The sequence below is a fragment of the Synchiropus splendidus genome, chromosome 16 (assembly GCF_027744825.2).
Source record: "Synchiropus splendidus isolate RoL2022-P1 chromosome 16, RoL_Sspl_1.0, whole genome shotgun sequence".
NCBI lineage: Eukaryota > Metazoa > Chordata > Actinopteri > Syngnathiformes > Callionymidae > Synchiropus > Synchiropus splendidus.
Genome location: NC_071349.1, coordinates 8,912,541 through 8,929,591, shown reverse-complemented (window position 1 = coordinate 8,929,591; position 17,051 = coordinate 8,912,541). Strand labels below are relative to the sequence as shown.

The 17,051-nt window shown below is 46.0% G+C and overlaps 1 protein-coding gene across 3 annotated transcripts in view; it reads right to left on the bottom strand.

Annotated features, from left to right (window-relative positions):
* The window catches only part of grin3ba (glutamate receptor, ionotropic, N-methyl-D-aspartate 3Ba), a 131,922-nt gene that overhangs the window by 42,751 nt on the left and 72,120 nt on the right, over positions 1-17,051 (bottom strand). For all 3 annotated transcript variants that reach the window (XR_008412635.1, XR_008412634.1, XM_053844685.1), the window contains exon 4: positions 8,944-9,638. Coding sequence is in view for 1 of the 3 variants with exons in the window: in XM_053844685.1 (XP_053700660.1) it covers positions 8,944-9,638 (695 nt within the window). In the remaining 2 variants the exon portion in view is untranslated. The remainder of the gene's footprint in view (positions 1-8,943; positions 9,639-17,051) is intronic.

Sequence of the window (17,051 nt, the reverse complement as noted above, 5' to 3'; positions counted from 1 at the left end):
AGAAGAAATAAAAACATACTGCTGTACATACATGTTGTATTGTTCATCTCGTCGGACACGGTCGACCATTTGGCTCGCTAACATGTGATACCAGACAAAGTAAACAAACGGGAGAGTTGTCCTTGTCGCTAAAATGTCCCTGTTGTCCTATCCAACATTGTTTTTCAATAAAGTACTTTGGTATCCTATCTCCACACTTCATATCCCCACTTTGTTTCAAGTTAACTTCGGAGCTCCCTCGGTTTGAAGGGATCATTTCAAGTGGTGAACAGCGAGTGCTCTCGGTCTTACGAGTATGGGGACACACTACACTTACACATGAACGCGCAAAGCCCAGTGTTAGGGTGAGAAATGGACACAGCCAAATACTAATGATTGGGGAATGAGGTAAACATTTTCAAGATCCAAATTTAAGTGGTAAATCTGACAGATTATAGGGCGGTGATGCTCATTCTAACTGACATAGGGGTTTGTTCAGGTCTGCGTCAATGAAAGGAACTTCCTCTTCATGTTAATTCTGAGTATATATGTTTAATACCACTGTTTCTTTGATGTCCTCATCAGTCTCCACCTATGACTCATCCTGGTGTACCAATCATATTAGTCAAGCGGAGTGTATGTGAGAGAGAAATTGCAGATGGGGTCTGGTCTGGCGGGGAGTCTCTGCAAGTCTGGTCTGAAATGGGTTATTGCATCAGCCAGAAAGTCATAATTAAATGTTAATGCACTGCAGAGAGGGTCTTTTCCTATCTGCCCGTCCAAACCAGCTGCTTTCGCCATTCGTCTCGCTCGCTGGGTGACACCATGTGTGGCAGGAGAAAGGGCCAATCCCATAAATCCGTACAGGGAGTGTTTGGGAATCACGCTCTGGTCTCCATGATGGGGAATTTGACAGGTGGTGACACATCGCGTCCCTGACAAGCGTAGCGTGAGCATGTCCGGATCAGCGCGGGGAGGATTTCCTGGAGGTCATTGAAAATCTTACGGGTGGTTGTTTAAATGTTAAGAAATGCAGGGATCAGTGAATTTGGTGTGGGAGCTGAACCGTGCGGAGCCTGCTGATTATGTCAGAGTCGAGGATAGAAATGGCAAGTTTTCCCCTGCTGTGGATAGAAAAGGTTGGTGAGGCCGCTGCCTTCCATCTGAGCAGGGAAACATCGCTTCCTTCCACGGCTTTGTCTTCCTTTCAAGATGAGATTACACATGGAGTAACACCTCGCCTGCCAGGGTAAATATTAGACATCAAAATGAAACGGACGGTGAAGTTCATTAACCTGAACCCCGAGTCTAGACTGCCAGGCAGGAAGCTTAAAGAAGCCCACAGTTCAGAATCAACCCCCATCCATCATTTGCCTCCTCGGATTTTCGAGAATCAGTGGGTCACCAAACTTCCCCCTTAGGTCTTTGCAGTCGGGTGTTTAACTCCTATACGATGCTTAAACAATGGACTTAAGATTCAAAATGTAGTTGACAAAACTGAATTTCTAGAGTGACCAATACACATTTCATTTCATCAGAACACATTGTGCCCAAAAATGTGCTCCTGGGATCAGTTTTTTGAACTACTTGAACACATCAATTTGCGGTGCCTCTACTTTGCTGCGGCCATTAGCACTGATGCTACGCCCCCACAGTCGAAACCACTGCCACTGCTTACATTCAACAAACCAGACGAACAACAGCTAAATAATAACAAAGAAGCTGCTGGCATGCCACGAAAAAGAAAAACAAATTTGCCATTGAATCACAAACAACCGAGCCGCCATTAGCGTGGAAGCTAGAATAATAGCCGAGCTGGCAGAGTTCAGGCTTGACTGGCTGAGTTAAAGCATGCGAGAGCTGGCTTTGTTTACAAAGTTCAGCATGACAACGTTCCACGCCACAGTCATCGCAACTCAAACTGTGACGGCTGCGAATAATGGTGAGCTGAAGAGTTGGTCAAGGAGTTATTTATAGTGTCCAGCGGAGGGCGAGGAGCCGGGAATTAATATTATTAAAATGTTTTACCAGACTGAACTGATTTAAGAGTGTTAGTGGACAAGAGAGCAGCAACTTCTTGTTTGCTATGGTTATCGTCAACCTGACAGATGAGGGTTGGATGTATTTATAAAGCACTTAAAAAGCAATACTAAATCGTCAGTAGGTGCTGTACAACAGTAAAATCAGCATAAAACAGACATTAAAAACAATAAATACATACAAAAAGTGTGTTTTAAGAAGTGTCTTAAAAGTGGACAGTGATGGTGCCTGTCTAACTTGGGGGGGGGGGGACCAGTTGTCATAGCCGGGGTCTCCTCTCATCTTCTGCTTTCCGCTCAGCTGACCTCAAGGAACGCGGAGGAACGTAGGGGGTTAAAAGCTCCGCTAGGTACTGAGGGCAAGACCATTTAGAGCTTTAAAAATGCTTTAAAATCAATTCTAAAAGTCACAGGCAGCCAGTGGAGAGAAGCTAAAATGGGGATGATATAGTGATTTGCATTGCAAGTGAGTTGAAGGCACAAGGACAGCTCATGAAGAACAGACCGCAGACTAAGCTAGTGAGGTCAGATGGTTGGCAGAGAATGTTAGAAGCACCAGGCAAAAGCAGCAGTTGAAGACAGCATTGAGGTTCGGGTAGAAGGTGTTGAAGGAAGCCCTGATGGATAATAACACTTCCAGAGGCAATTTTTTAAGCACTCCTTTTTTCAACTGCCTTTCCATCAGTGGTCCCATTCTGAGATATCTTCTCCTCTTTGCAAAACACACTGTCGCAGCCCACCATGACCCACCCTCCAAAGGAGAACTCTCCTCAATCGAAAACCAAAACCAACCGTATTCACCGACCTCCCATCTGCAATATTCCTGATGTGTATCTCCTGAGGTCCCCGGGGAGCTACTTTTTATAATCTAATTTGCCACAACAACATCTCCACAAGAACGGCAGCATCCCCTCCGCGGAGTGAGTCCCAGGAACCTGATTAAAATGTCTCTGATTTCAGACCTCCTCTCTTCCCAGCTCACGCAAGCGTCTGTTTCCTCATCAGCGGCTCCCGGGGTCTGCGTGGCGGCAACAGAGAAATGCTGGCCGTGGCCTGAGCAGAGAATCACTCATGATAATTGCATGCCTGAATCATCATATCTCGCCGACAGACGATTCATCATCTCCAGCCACTACGGTACCATGTAATGTCCGTGGCTGGCAACAATAATACAACACCCTGAAGGCAGAGAAGATCTCTTTTCTTGGCCCTGAGGTGTGCTTTTGTCCTGTTCCTGACACTTTAGGAGACGACGGAGGAACACAAAACCTGACAATTACAAAGTGTCATTTTTAGTTATCGGATTCAAAGGTTGTATTCAGTCTGAGAAAATGCTACATTTAAATGATGACTGGAGATCAGAGCGACTCACTGCACCAAATGAAAGTGTCAAATTTGAACTGTCAGCGCGTCGGTGAAAGGCCGCTCCATCACAACTCCACTCTGTCTCTCCCACAGTTGTGATGCATCTGTTCTTCAGTCCCGGGACATTACAAAGACTTGATGGTTGCAACCGTCTTCATCTTTATCATGAAAGATCAGCGGAAGGAAGGAGACAAAACGCTCAGCTTATCCTAAACACCGCTCATTCTTCTGTAGCTGCAGATGAACTGTAGACTTTCTGCTGTCTTTTGCCAACAAGGTTACATTTCAATTATTGTCATAATATCAAATTTTGCAGAGATTTACATTAAATATACAGGAATCCTTGCACACCACAGTGAAAAATGTCTACAGTCACCCTTTACAATCTCTTGTTGAGATCTACGTCAATTCTCTCACCACAAAGTTTGTAACCCAAGGGAAACATGGGCCATGAAAATATTACAGTTGTAGTTGAGTCCAGAAAACACCAAGGCGAGATTGAGCCAGAACCAGAGCATACGTACACACTAAGACCAAGACTGCAGGGGTGTGAGGCTGAGTTGAGACCAGCAGCTTCAACAGCGAGCGCCAAGTGTTCTTCTACCGGGCAACGCCTGCCAGATCTGACTGGGAGATTGAGAGATGCTTCCATCTCATCTCTCCACCTGGTCCTGGGTCGACCCCCTGGTCCCCTCCAAGCTGGTCTTGTCTGAAAAACCCTCATGAGATGCCCAACCATCTCATCTGGCTGCTTTCCATGTGGAGAAGTGGCGGCTCTACACCGAGTCTCTCTAAGGGAGACCATCACCCGACTCATTTGTAACCCTGATCTCCTTTCCATCATGACCCAACACTTATGACCATAGGTGAGGGTTGGGACCAAGCTGGATCGGTAGATGGAGAACTATGGCCTTTTAAGCTCAGCTCTCTTTTACACACAACAGTGTGCACCGATTCCTCAACCAATATCCAGCTCCCTTACCAGCCCATGCGAGAACAAAACCGAGATACTTAACGGAAATGAGAATGTAAACTTCTGAGCTCATAAATAACTGTACTTATTTCCACTTGCTTCTCCAGTCTTCTCTGTTTTACATATCTGTACCCTGTCACTCCCTCTTTGTCCAGCGCCTCCCTCAGGAATCCAGCTGCTAATTGCCTTTTCCTAGTGGAAGACTCTCATTTCCTAGAGCTTTGTTGGGGCTCCTCGGAGCAGCATAGTGGCTTGGCACTGCAGCGCAGGACGGATACCAATCAGGGGCGACAACTGGAGGGCCAGGAGGCGAACTGGAAGCTTTCATTAAAGTGATAAAGTCTGTTATCTGTCGCTCAGCATGGGACAAGGGTCACTGACACCATTATCTTAAGTACTCTTTATTTTTCAAGCATGTTCAGATAAGCTGACCATTTTCTAATTACCCATTTATGATCATTTTTTTCACTCCCTACGGTCCTCAAGTTTTCCCTGTTTGTGGGGCGTGGAAGTATAGTTACTCTTTTTAAAGTTTCTTTAAAAGCAGCTGCTATAAAAATGAAGCCATGGAAGGTGGACTGCAGTACTTATCTGACAGAACGCAGTATGTGAATGTGTGCAGCTTTGTGTATGACAGGTCCCGGGGCCCCCCATGATGGTGCTCTCACCATGCTCACATTCACAACGCGGATTTCACTGCAGGAGTTCTGGGATGGCACTGCCACTGTTGGCTCAGAGGGACATGTCATCACATACTTCTTGACTAGAGAACCACCTGCTCCTGAACTCCTGGCCATCATGTCAACAACAAACTTGTCAGGCGACATCAGCATCCTCTGATCAGGACCTCCTCCTCCTGAGAACAATTGAGCTGATCTCCGCAGTGAGTTGGGGAAGTAGCCTCACAATAGTTGAGGGCCAGTGAGCTGGAGAAGTAGCCTCACAATAGTTGAGAGCTGGCTCTATCTTCTGATGATGGAGACGATAGGCAGAAGGATGTTTACATCCGTGATGGACATGAACCACGCTGTAGAGGCTCAGAGCTGCCCGCAACCATCAGACCATGCCCCTCTTTAAACTGCAACTGAAACAATATAATCTTGCCATTGTTTGGTTGCATGGATTGTTCACGCCACAGGATCATTGCCACTCAAATCTGACAACTTTTCAAGACATGGTTCGGGAAAAAAAAGCTCTGTGTCGAGACATCAGAAACGCTCCCACATGCTCCATAGAGAGGACGACTGTGAATTGATCAGAAGCGACACAAACTGTTACTCACAGGGCGCTCTAGTTGTTTAAGCATTTTCTGGCATGTACACCGATATGTAAACCAGTTTTCCCCTGTTTACATGGCAACATAAAGACTTGATCTTCACTGAAAACGTTTTTTGTGTAAACAAGAAGCCAAGACCAAAACAAATGGGCATCTTCACAAAAACCAGTTAAACAGAGCATGACAGAGAAGAGATGGGAGAAATTGAGGTCAAGTTTAATAGACATGTCAGCATCCAATTGTTTCAGACGGATTGTCAAAAAAACGATTGGACGAGGTTTTTAAAATGCAGGTGACAAAAATGTTTCACTTTAGGTTCTCACCATTTAAATGGTTGCAGAGAGGTGATACGATGTGTGATAAGATTTTAAGTAATGTACAGATGAGGTTAGACAAGAAACCCCGTGGACAATGATGTTTGCAGATGACATTGTGATCTGTGGTGGGAGCAGGGAGCAAGTGGAAGATAAGCTAGAGAGGTGGAGGTATGTCTTAGAAAGGAGAGGAATGAAGGTTAGCTGCAGTAAGACGGAATACATGTGTGTGAATGAGAGGGAGCCAAGTGGACAGGTGAAGTTACAGGATGCAGAGATAAAGAAGGTGGGGGATTTGAAGTACTGAGGCTCAACTGTCCAGGGTGTTGGAGAGTGTGAGAAAGAGGTGAAGAAGTGGGTGCAGGCAGGATGGAATAATTGGAGAAAAGTGTCAGGTGTGACGTGTGACAAAAGGGTGTCGGCAAGGATGAAAGGGAAGGTGTCCAAAACAGTGGTCAGGCCAGCAATGTTGTATGGTGTGGAAACAGTGGCACTGAGGAAAAGACAGGAGGCAGAGCTGGAGGTAGCAGAGATGAAGATGCTGAGCTTCTCTCTGGGAGTGAGCAGGATGGATAGGATCAGGAAGCAGTAGATCAGAGGGACAGCACATGTGGTCAGGTGTTTAGGAGACAAAGTCAGAGAGGCTAGATGGAGATGGTTTGGACATGTACAGAGGAGAGAGAGCCAGTACATTGGTAGGAAGATGTTGAAGTTGGAACTGCCAGGCAGAAGGTGCCAGCTAACCAGCTGATTAAGTATTGAGTGTTGACCTTTCTACACAGCCAGTATCATCTAACATTGGTCAAAATCACTTTTGTAAAACTGAAGTTTTGGGCTGGAGTTTAAAGCGAGAAGCCACCGACGACTGCAGTGAAAGCGAGTGAAGCCGGTGTGTTTCCATTCGCTCAGAAATAGCAACCCGAGCTCACACTCTCCAACAGCAGCACCTAAAACAATATCAAGTCCCATGTTGGCACCAGTTATGAAGTGAGAGAATAACACTAATAAGTGTGGACATCTTCAATATGCTGCTTTTGTTGCCAGAATAACCCCATCTGGGAGACTGCAATCCAAACAAAGACACGATAACAGAAAACTGTGACAACCACACAGCAATAATATGGTTTCTCACACATCCAGCTCCTGTTTCAGCCGGTGCTGCTTCTGGACAGCAGGTGCCTGTGGCTGCAGTCGATGAGCCCTGTAGCTGGCAGGCACGGCGCGGTCAAAACTCAAACCACATCCTTAACCAGAGGCACACGACCGCAGACGATGCACACGGCTGGGTGTTCAGAAAGAAACGTTCCCGTCAGCTGAGCACAGAAATGTGACATCAGAGAGCTCCAGCTTCAGTGCGCTCAGCATAAAGCAAACACGGCTTTCGAGGAAACAGACAAGTGTTTCTGATACACAAGCGAGGATTAGGCTGCTTTAAAGAGAAACATCTGAGGTTTAATACACACGTCAAGATGCCCGTCCCCCGCCCCTGGCGCCTCATGTGTTATCACAGGACACACCTTGACAGAAAGTGTGAAAGCTGGAGGAGGGTCTCTTGAAAAGCCAGCAGGGATGGCAGCAGCTGAGGGCAAATGAGTTTAGCCATAAAAAAAACACACACACTCCCGCAGGGTACGACTCCACCATTCAGAAATCTCCTCCCCGACAGCGGTGAGGACAGGCAAGGGCAACGTCCGGCGCATAAAGTGGCAGCAGCTTCACTCAGAAACGCCATTCAGAAGCAGACACACGTCTGGAAGGCAGGTGGTCCAACCATCGAGCCGGAGCATGTCAATGCCACTGGGCGCGTCGATTTGGCCAGGAAATCTTTTTGCATTTTCTGGAAGGTCAGAGGGCCGGGTTTAAAAAAATAACATAATGGATCTCATCATGCTGTTATAGCAGCTATTCAGAGGCATTTATCGTTGTGTATTTGGTTTTCAACTCAGTTTCCACAGAGACCATCTGGATGTTTTTTCTACTGGACATTTTTGGATAACTCTTGAGAAGTTGGCTAGCAAGAGTTATGCTGGGAAATGGAAAGGGGATGCAGGGAGTCAGGTTCATGCTTTGGAAATATGCATTTTTTAAATGTCCTCTGCTGCACAGACACATGCTCGTAATATAAGGAACTAAAATGAAGCTAAACATTCAACTAACATGAAGATCTCAGATGTACTTTTGCATTCACTTCTTTGGTAGTTTCCAGGTCAGTCTGCATCTTGTTCTCACATCGCTCCAGCATTCACAGTTTTAACATAGTCAGGACTCTTAACACCCAACTGTCATCAAATTATTACTCTAAAGTTATCAAACCAGTCAGAAAATGTGTTGGCATATTAACCGTACAGGCATATACGCTGGGATTTTATTCTTATATAGAGAGTTAGTTTACAGTCTCAAAAGTGTGCGGAAGCCGTTGCTCTAAGTAGAAGCCTGTGTCAATGCGTTGACATTAACAGCATCATTCTGCAACTTTCAAAGAAACTTCAGTTGTGAGCCTTCATCGACTATTGAACCTTTGAATCACAGATGTGCTCCTTCATCTGAGTTTTGCCTCCTTTATTGGTGCCATGAGGACTCAGAGACGAAGTTTCACTTTCATGTATTTTGACATGGGAGGTTGAAGTTCGATGGCAAGTGTTAAAGTACAGTATATGAACAAGATGTGGCTACAATGATAAATAGGATAACATCGCCCTGTAGTGTGCCTGGGCTTGTTTCACCTACTTTGTGGAGACCAGTTCTTGACAAAACACTATCCCTCCTTTGGCTGGACCTCACAAGGTTAAGCCTCAATTTGAGGATGAACACTTCAAAATAACTATAATTGGGTGTAAGTTTGGTTCGGAGTCCTGGTTAAGGTTAACCATTTGTTTTGGATGGTTAGGTTTAGGGTGAGAGACTTATGGATGAGAGGATTATGGAAATGAGAAACCACATGTGTAACCACAATGTCTGCATAAGGTCAGAAATACAAATATATGAGTGTGTGTGTACCTGGATAGATACTGTCCCGATGATGGCAGCTCCTGACGGGTGGTCTTGTCGTAACAATTGACCATGTTCTGGACCAGCGCCAGGTCCGGTCTCAACATAGCAGCCGCAGTGACAGCTCGTCCAATGAGCTGCAGCGCATCCCTAATGTAGAAGCTGATTGGCTTCCTTCCAACCTCTCCATAAGCTAATAAGCTGAGGGGACCTCCTAAGGTGTGCAGTGAATCTGGCGACAAGGGATATCCCATGATCCACTGCAGCGCCGGTAGCGACGTGATGAGTCTCTGAGCAGCGCGCAACACAGACGAGAGACACTCCGGGTCAGAGCCCAGAAGGAGCACTGAGGAAATGGGGGATGAGGAGCGTAGAAAACTGGTGGAGATGATCTTCAGGGCCTCTTCCTCCCTCTGGTCCTCCCGCCTCTCCTCGCTGGTGTCGCTGCGTCGCTCCCCGCTCCCTGAGATGTGGGTCAAATTAATGATGTCCCACAGATGCCAGGCAGGTCCACTGTGCGTCTGCAGGTGAGCCAGCAGTCCGTCTCCGCCTTCCTCCCACCCGGGGCAGATGACTGCCGCTCCACCCCAGGTGCCCGGCTCACGGCTCCCCCTCTCCCCATCGCTGCCCTGCAGCACCGCCAGGAGCAGATCACCCAGAGTTGACGGGGGGACGCGGGCTGACATCTGCAGGTGGAATTGGTTCTGTCAAGCACAAGACAAAAGGCGGAAAGGAAACATTAAAAAGTTGAAGCGCAAACAAGCGCAAAAGCCAAAGTGACAAAGTGATTCAACAGAGGCGCCAGACCAAGATGAGATGAATAGATAAATCCACACCTCGGGGGCCGAATCACGTAAAATCACATTAAAGAAAGGCTTTCATGAGCGGCAGATTACTGTACTGCGAAACAATCCCCGCCACCACCACACGGATCAGAAACAATCGGTCACATTTGTTCATTATCCCGGGCACTGAATGAGACGAGCAGCGGCGAGTCAAACAAGGAGTCAATGATTTGCATCTAATCAGCGACATCACAGTTGGCTTGGCAAGACAACAATGGCGGCCACAGTTCATCCCGCCGCCCGCCGCTCCAAAGCCCAGCGAAGACACTGGCCTGTTTCACGCTGTTCCAAAGTGGATAACACTGTTGTCCTTGAATCCTCTCTCAGGCAGACCTTCCTCTTCCTTCCTTCTGTCCATTTCTCATCCTCTCAGGGCTCCAGGCAAGGTTGAGAGGGGGTATTCTTTCACCTATGCAGCTCTCAGTACTACATGACTTCAAATTTCGCTTTTGGCCTCCAACCAAAGCGTCCCATAATGCTCAGGAAAACCCCCCTCGGCAAAACAAAACTCCACAGCGTCGTCCATGTAAGCCGCGCTATTAAACACACACATCATATCAAGGCGTAGACCCCATAGCACTTGTGAGACGCCTCAACAGTCGAAGGCGATGTCTTCTGGCAGCCTGTCAGCAATTGCACTAGAACCGTGATGCATGCTCAGTATTTGATGCCTTCAGTTGCACTGCAGCTGTCTGAACTCTTAAATATACATCTGCGTCTATCCTCTTCCTGGCAGCTCCGTTTCTAAAGCAATCAATTATGTGGAATTCCTTTTGAAGTTGCAGATGAAAACTTGGTTTTAATTCTCTGTTCTTGGCTTGGCTTTTCAGCAGAGGAGTCCAAACTGGTCCCCTATTGACACCTATACTGTAGCCATTAGCTTAGCATCTAAACAACATTGTCAGTGTTTGTGTTAGTTTAAGTTTAAAAATTCAGCTGAATCTCTGCCACAAGATGAGTATAAGGACTACAAAAATGGCCGATCCAGACAACCAACAACAAACAATGTTCCTGTTTTGACAGAAATATTAAGCACAGATGTATATAGAGCGGAAAAGTTGCTTATAGTGCAAAAGACATTTTGAAATGACTAGCTGGTACCATAAGTTTCTGTGAAAGTAAAGAAAGATGATGCATCATATTTGGGAAAATATGTCAAAATACAGCAGCCAAAAATAATGGCGTTTGAAGACAACAGTTTGAAAGGACTTCAAGTTAAAAAAAAAAAAAAATAGGCTCATAGCTTGAAACAAATTCGGCAGACACATCTGGATGTTTATTTGTTCTGTGTGCGATACGTCAGTGAGCTCCTGCATCTGAAGATTACTTATCTAAGCTTGACAGCAAACACACTCATTCATGTTCATTCAAATGGAAATCTCCCACCGGGGAGAAGAAAGTAAACAGAGCGGCACACTGCTCAAAGTCCTTGAGTCCCTGAAGAAAGCAGGAACAAAAACTATCTGACTGAAGTGTAAAGAGACATGGATGATTTAATGCAGTGTGTGTTCCACTGGGAGAGGGTCGGTGTGTGTGAGGTGAATATTCCTCTGAACCCAGCAGGGGCCTGGAACAGGGGGAGGCGGTTCAGCGGCGTGGAGAATCGACAGGCAGGAGGCGTCCACCACAGGTGTACGGAGCACCCCCATATTGTTATCGGAAATAGAATCAAGCATTTTCACAGAAAAGGACACGCAGAAGCAAGATGTGATGATGAAAGATCGGAACGCAGCCTGGAGACATTTAAAGGAATTTATATGTAAATCTATAAGTGTCCCGGCTCAGCTGCATTAAAACTTAGTGACGTTCACGGCGAAGATTCCACGTGAATATTAAAAAAGGTTCAAGGCCATGATACTGAGACAGAAACGGAGGGCTCTTCTGGAGGGTGCAGCTTTTCGACCTTTACTCTGCTCATACACACAGAGAATGTTTGATTCCAGAGGTGCGGTCAGATTCAGACGTGAGAAGAAAGGTCTCCTTCCTGAGTGTCATGTCTGCACATTCCCACATTCTTTATCCTCAAGGTAATATAACAAGTATAATAAGTAAGATATAAAAAGTAACCTGCCCGGGATTTTGGAATACCAACAGGCATCGAAAAATTCAGTCCACAATACTTTTGGATTTTTTTGGCTAAACTTTAAATGATCAATGATATGTTTCAACTAAACTGAACATCTATCTTTAACTGTGAGCCATAAACCTCTCAGAAGCTTCCACAGCCATGACACCGTCTGTGTTTTTCCACATCCTTTCAAGATACCTAGATTTACTGACTAAAATCTAAATTTGTATGTACTAAATGTCATACTAAGCAGCGCTACAGAGGGATTCACTCGGATTGAATGTGCAAATGAAATGATGCAGTAGTCTGTTGAATAAAATTCTACTTTGAAGTGATGATGAAGGATGCATTCTCAGCTTCTCTTTCATCGCTGTGGTACCTCCTTCCAAATACCAACTGGGGCATTTAAGTAATTTGCTGCTTTAAAAGATGCAAAATATTGTGTGTAAAGAGAGAAAACTAGAGTGAGTAAAAAGGTTTGCACTTGCACTGCAAGCCTTGACATTTTAGTCAAGTGTATATAAAAAATGTGACTTTGAAAATGTTATTAAAATATTCTGAAGATTCAATCGCAGTGGGTTCCATTAAGTTTGTTGAAGACTGCTAAAACAATGTGTCATTAAGTGACTACTTTGAAAATAAGACGGTTAAAGATACGGAGTGAATTCAGCAGCTGAATTCAAATAAAAGTACGTGAAAAAAGTTAGTGTTGTTGCTTTGCAACATCTTCTCGTGATTGAACCCTCATAACTTTTTACATCCCTAGTTTGTGTCCCTTTTGATGCATACAGCCACAAAGTAGAAGATACAAAGATGTATCCCAACATCTGGGTCAATTCAACCTAACAGGCCTGGTGTATGAAGCATGATTTGCACGGCATTACTGCAATAGGCTCACGTGTAATTACACATTTATTACACATTCCTGAACTAAAGGTTTTGGATGTGTCTGTCAACGCAACAACATGAACAAAACTGAAAAACGACAATGAACAAAGTGTCTGTAACTTCAGGTAGTCACCGCTGTAGACACCAGCAGAGCGGGAGCCTTTAGGGAGGCCAACGGTGCAGCAAGCAGGTGGTCATAATAGGAAGACTTGTCAGTGCATGCGACAGCTCAAGAACAGCCCTTGACGGTGAAGAGACCCATTTACTTCTCAGATAGTTTCAAAACCTGCATGCTCATTTACCGACGTCCACGGCATCTCATCATTCTGCGCGTGCCGCATCATTGGCCCTGATAGAAACCCCTGAGACGAAACATTGTCTCCACTTGAAGAATGCAAACACAGTAAGTGACAAGTGGAAACAGCGCTGGTGCTTCTGCCGAATAGAACGTCAGGAAGCGATTACGGCTGATTCAACAGCTGAAATCAAGCGCGCCGACGTTTCTTCATGCACTTCTCATTACGCCTGACTGGCTCGGGACGGGCTGGACAAATTACGATGCAGTTGATGCATTGAGAGTCGGAGAAAGTGCGGCAATATCATTAGAAGGAGTGAGTTGCTAAAAGGAGAGCATGTTGTATTTGGAATTGCTGCAGTTAGTGGGGGAAGCAATTGAACGTGAATGGATGAGGTGGAAGCATGAGTTGATTCTGAAGAGGTGATATTAGCTCTGCGAGTTTATGCTCATGATATATATATATATATATGTCATCTACCGCTACAGTAGTAACTATAACCCACACGTCGGCTATTTTGAATGGCATTCGACTTACGTCCAATCTGACTTACGACAGGTTGGTCGGAACCCATCCCGGTCGTAACTCGAATGTTACTTCTATATGGTCATCATTAATACCATGTGATCTTAACTCTAACCCATAGGTCCCAGTCATCAGAATCAGAATCAAATGTATTGCCATGGTCAGTGGGGGTCCCACCAACAAAGAAAAGTGCTTCGGAATAAAGTGCTGTTAATAAATAAAATAAAATAACAATGGCTGATCACAAATTCAACAGTCTGACGGCCGAGGGGAAGATGCTGTTCCTGTGACGGGAGGTTCTGGTCTGGATGGACCGTAGCCTCCTGCCAGAGGGAAGAGGAACAAACAGTCCATGTCCAGGGTGAGAAGGGTCGGTTCTGATCCGACCTGCACGTCTCTGGGTCCTGGAGACATACAGGGCCTGAAGAGGTGCAACTGTTCACCTTCTCAGCAGAACATACGATGCGCTGTAGTCTGCTCTTGTCCCTGGAGGTGGCGCTGTTGTACCAGACGGTGATAGAGGAGGTGAGGATGGACTGGATGATGGCCGTGTAGAACTCCACCAGCAACTTCGTCTGCAGTATTCCTAGCTGCCTCAGGAAGAACATTCTTGCTGGGCCTTCCTGATGAGGGACCTGATGGTCGGCTCCCATTTGAGGTCCTCAGTGATGGTGGTTCCATATGTGATGCCTGACAGTTCAGGCACACCAGAAGTATTTATGTGTGTCATTTGCATGACTGGATTTTCCAGTTCACTTGAGGATCGCAGCATTGCCCAACAGCTGCTGCACTAAGGGCATTTTAAGGGAACGAAAAAAAACATATCTTAAGTGACCGATTGCTCTTCATGTAGTCACTTCAAACCATCACCCACGGTGTCTAGTGTAGAGTGAGGTCCTAGCCCACCAGATGGCTCACTGCCCATGCTGTGGGTTAAAAAGCAATGTTGATATTTCAGAGTAAACTGCCACTACACAACAATGAGACGGCAAACTCTCTTGTTCACCGACACTAAGAGACTGATATCTCCAAGCATCAAGGTTAGTCAAAGTTCAAATGATCAACTGCAGAGCTGTTTTTGGTGGAACCGATGGATGAGATGGGTTGTGTAGGGAGGGGTGACACTGCCTGTAGATAAGCTTGAGTCTCAAAAAGCAGCAGCATTTTGAGGTCAGCACTCAGTTCATGTGCCTGACAAGGTAAAAAGAGAAATGTGACTCCAAATGTTTGGATTTACAGTTTGAGGTGCTAAATTTCAGCGATAGCACGCTGCCATGTTTGTCACACGCGAACTGATCACACCAAAACTCACGACATCTGACATCAGTGACATCTCCCAAGCGCTTCCAGCCGTCAGGTTGCCAGTCAGGAGCAGTAAATAGCTTCTCGCCTCCTTCAGAACACCAACACATATGGGGCGGAATGTAGGTCAAGTCGGAGAAACTAGTGCATTATATTTGACTGCGGAGGTCAGAACTGGCCTGGCTTCAGAGATAGGGTCAAAAGCTGTTTACTTATTGGGCCCAGATGCCAACAGACGCGGGCCTAATGTTTTTACAGTACCTGAGCACTGAGCACACACACAGCCACATTACCCCGCCGTCCTGCCACCTGACGATTTGAATACTCCATCTCCACCAATTGAGCTCACAGTTTTCACTGTCCATTACCTTCGCAGAGCGATGGCTCCGGATTTAGCGGCTAAATGCTCAATTACGGTCCTGATTTGTCTGACTTGGTGTGCAGGGTGCTGCTGGGTCGGTGTGTACGGTGGGTCCTCCGCAGCTGTGATCACACAGCTGCCTGCTGCGGGGACTGCGACAGGCAGAGTCAACACAAACGCTGAGTTAAACTCCTCAAAACACTCTCGGGAGCTGCCAAACAGGCTTTTATTTGTTCGTCGACAAGGCCCAAGCGTTTAACAGGCTTTTAATATCTTATGGGTGATGAGCCTGAGCCAGAGGAGACGGCGTGATGAAGGCTGCGCTTCAGGACGGAGGGTTGGAAGGGACCTCCAAACCCGTGGAGCCCTGCACTGCCCTGCTTATGTGGGCTGCTAATACGGAAACTGTTGTTGTCCACAACACAAGTTTCTTATTATGGTAATGGGCTCGCAAAGAAGGTCAACCAATCCTCTTGTTAAATACCTTTGGCATGAGCCCACGTCCTTCTAATGGCGGCCGGAATAATCATTATCATTTACATTTTCATAGCCCATCGGAAGCATTTACAGCAAGAAACTGTTCTCCTGTGTCTCTGTAGTGCTGATGCCGTTTCTTTGTAGGTTATATTGGAACTTTTATCAGCCCCATCTCAACCTACAGAAGGAACAAGACTGAAACATGAAGATGATTCTTGTCTCCTGTGACAGAATTTGAGCTAAATACAGTCCACTCTCTGTTCGAACAAATCGGAGTTCGAACAAAAATTTTGAAAATTTTTTGCTTCGGATTTCGAACGAAAATCCAGAACTGGAACGCCCCGGAAAAAACATAACGTGCGCGGACCGATCAGCTGACCCATGACGCACTTTGTTATTGTGTATAACGCAGCCTCTAGATGCAGACTTGTCCCGTTAGCTACATTTACTGACTGTTTTTTCTTCATATTGAGGTGTAAAACCTTTCCTGTCTCCACACTGGACCGTGGTAGAGTGTCACAGGGGAGGTGCTCGCTCTCCACACCTCCACTCCAGGGTTTGATGTCCTGTTGTGGGCTGGAGCTGGGACAGGGATGAGGCGAGTCTGGGACAGAGCGTGACTTGGTTTATGACTTTGTCACAGCCAAACTGCACAGAAGCGCACATTCAGAGCTGGACACGCACCGGGCACCTCTTCACTTCTGGAGAGACGTCACTCACTCGGCAACCCCTCCCACATGCAGCGGCCACACACATAGAGGGACAGCGCACCTGCAGCAGACACTCTACATTCACTCCTACAAAAGACTATTTTAAGGCTTGGAACGCATTATTTCTTTTTCCATTCATTGTAATGGGAAAAATCCATTCAGATTTCGAACAAATCACTTCTCGAATGGCCGTCTGGAACGGATTGTGGTCAAAAACAGAGGTTGGACTGTATGTATTTGTGACCTGTGGGGGGCAGTAATGCACATTTGTGCCATCTACTCAGCCAGAAATGACGAAGACACACGTTAAATTCTAAAACCCAGAGTTTACTAACTCACCCTGAGCGCTAAATCATCCTACAGAAATGAACATGCAGATCTGCTGCTGAAGTGTTTTCAAAATCTTCCACCAAACAACTCATCTCAGCTTCCTGTCATATCAGATTCGGGACTTCCCTTGACAAGTGGGGTGTGAAGCGCTTAACAAGGCCTTTAATGTCATCAATGACTACATCATCATCTTCAAAGACATCTAAACTCTTGATCTCACGCCACGCGTCTTCCGTTTCTGTGATCAAAAACTGACTACCACCCCAACCTCAAAAGCAGGAGGATGGTGGTGCTGGATGTTTCCAGGCTCCGTGA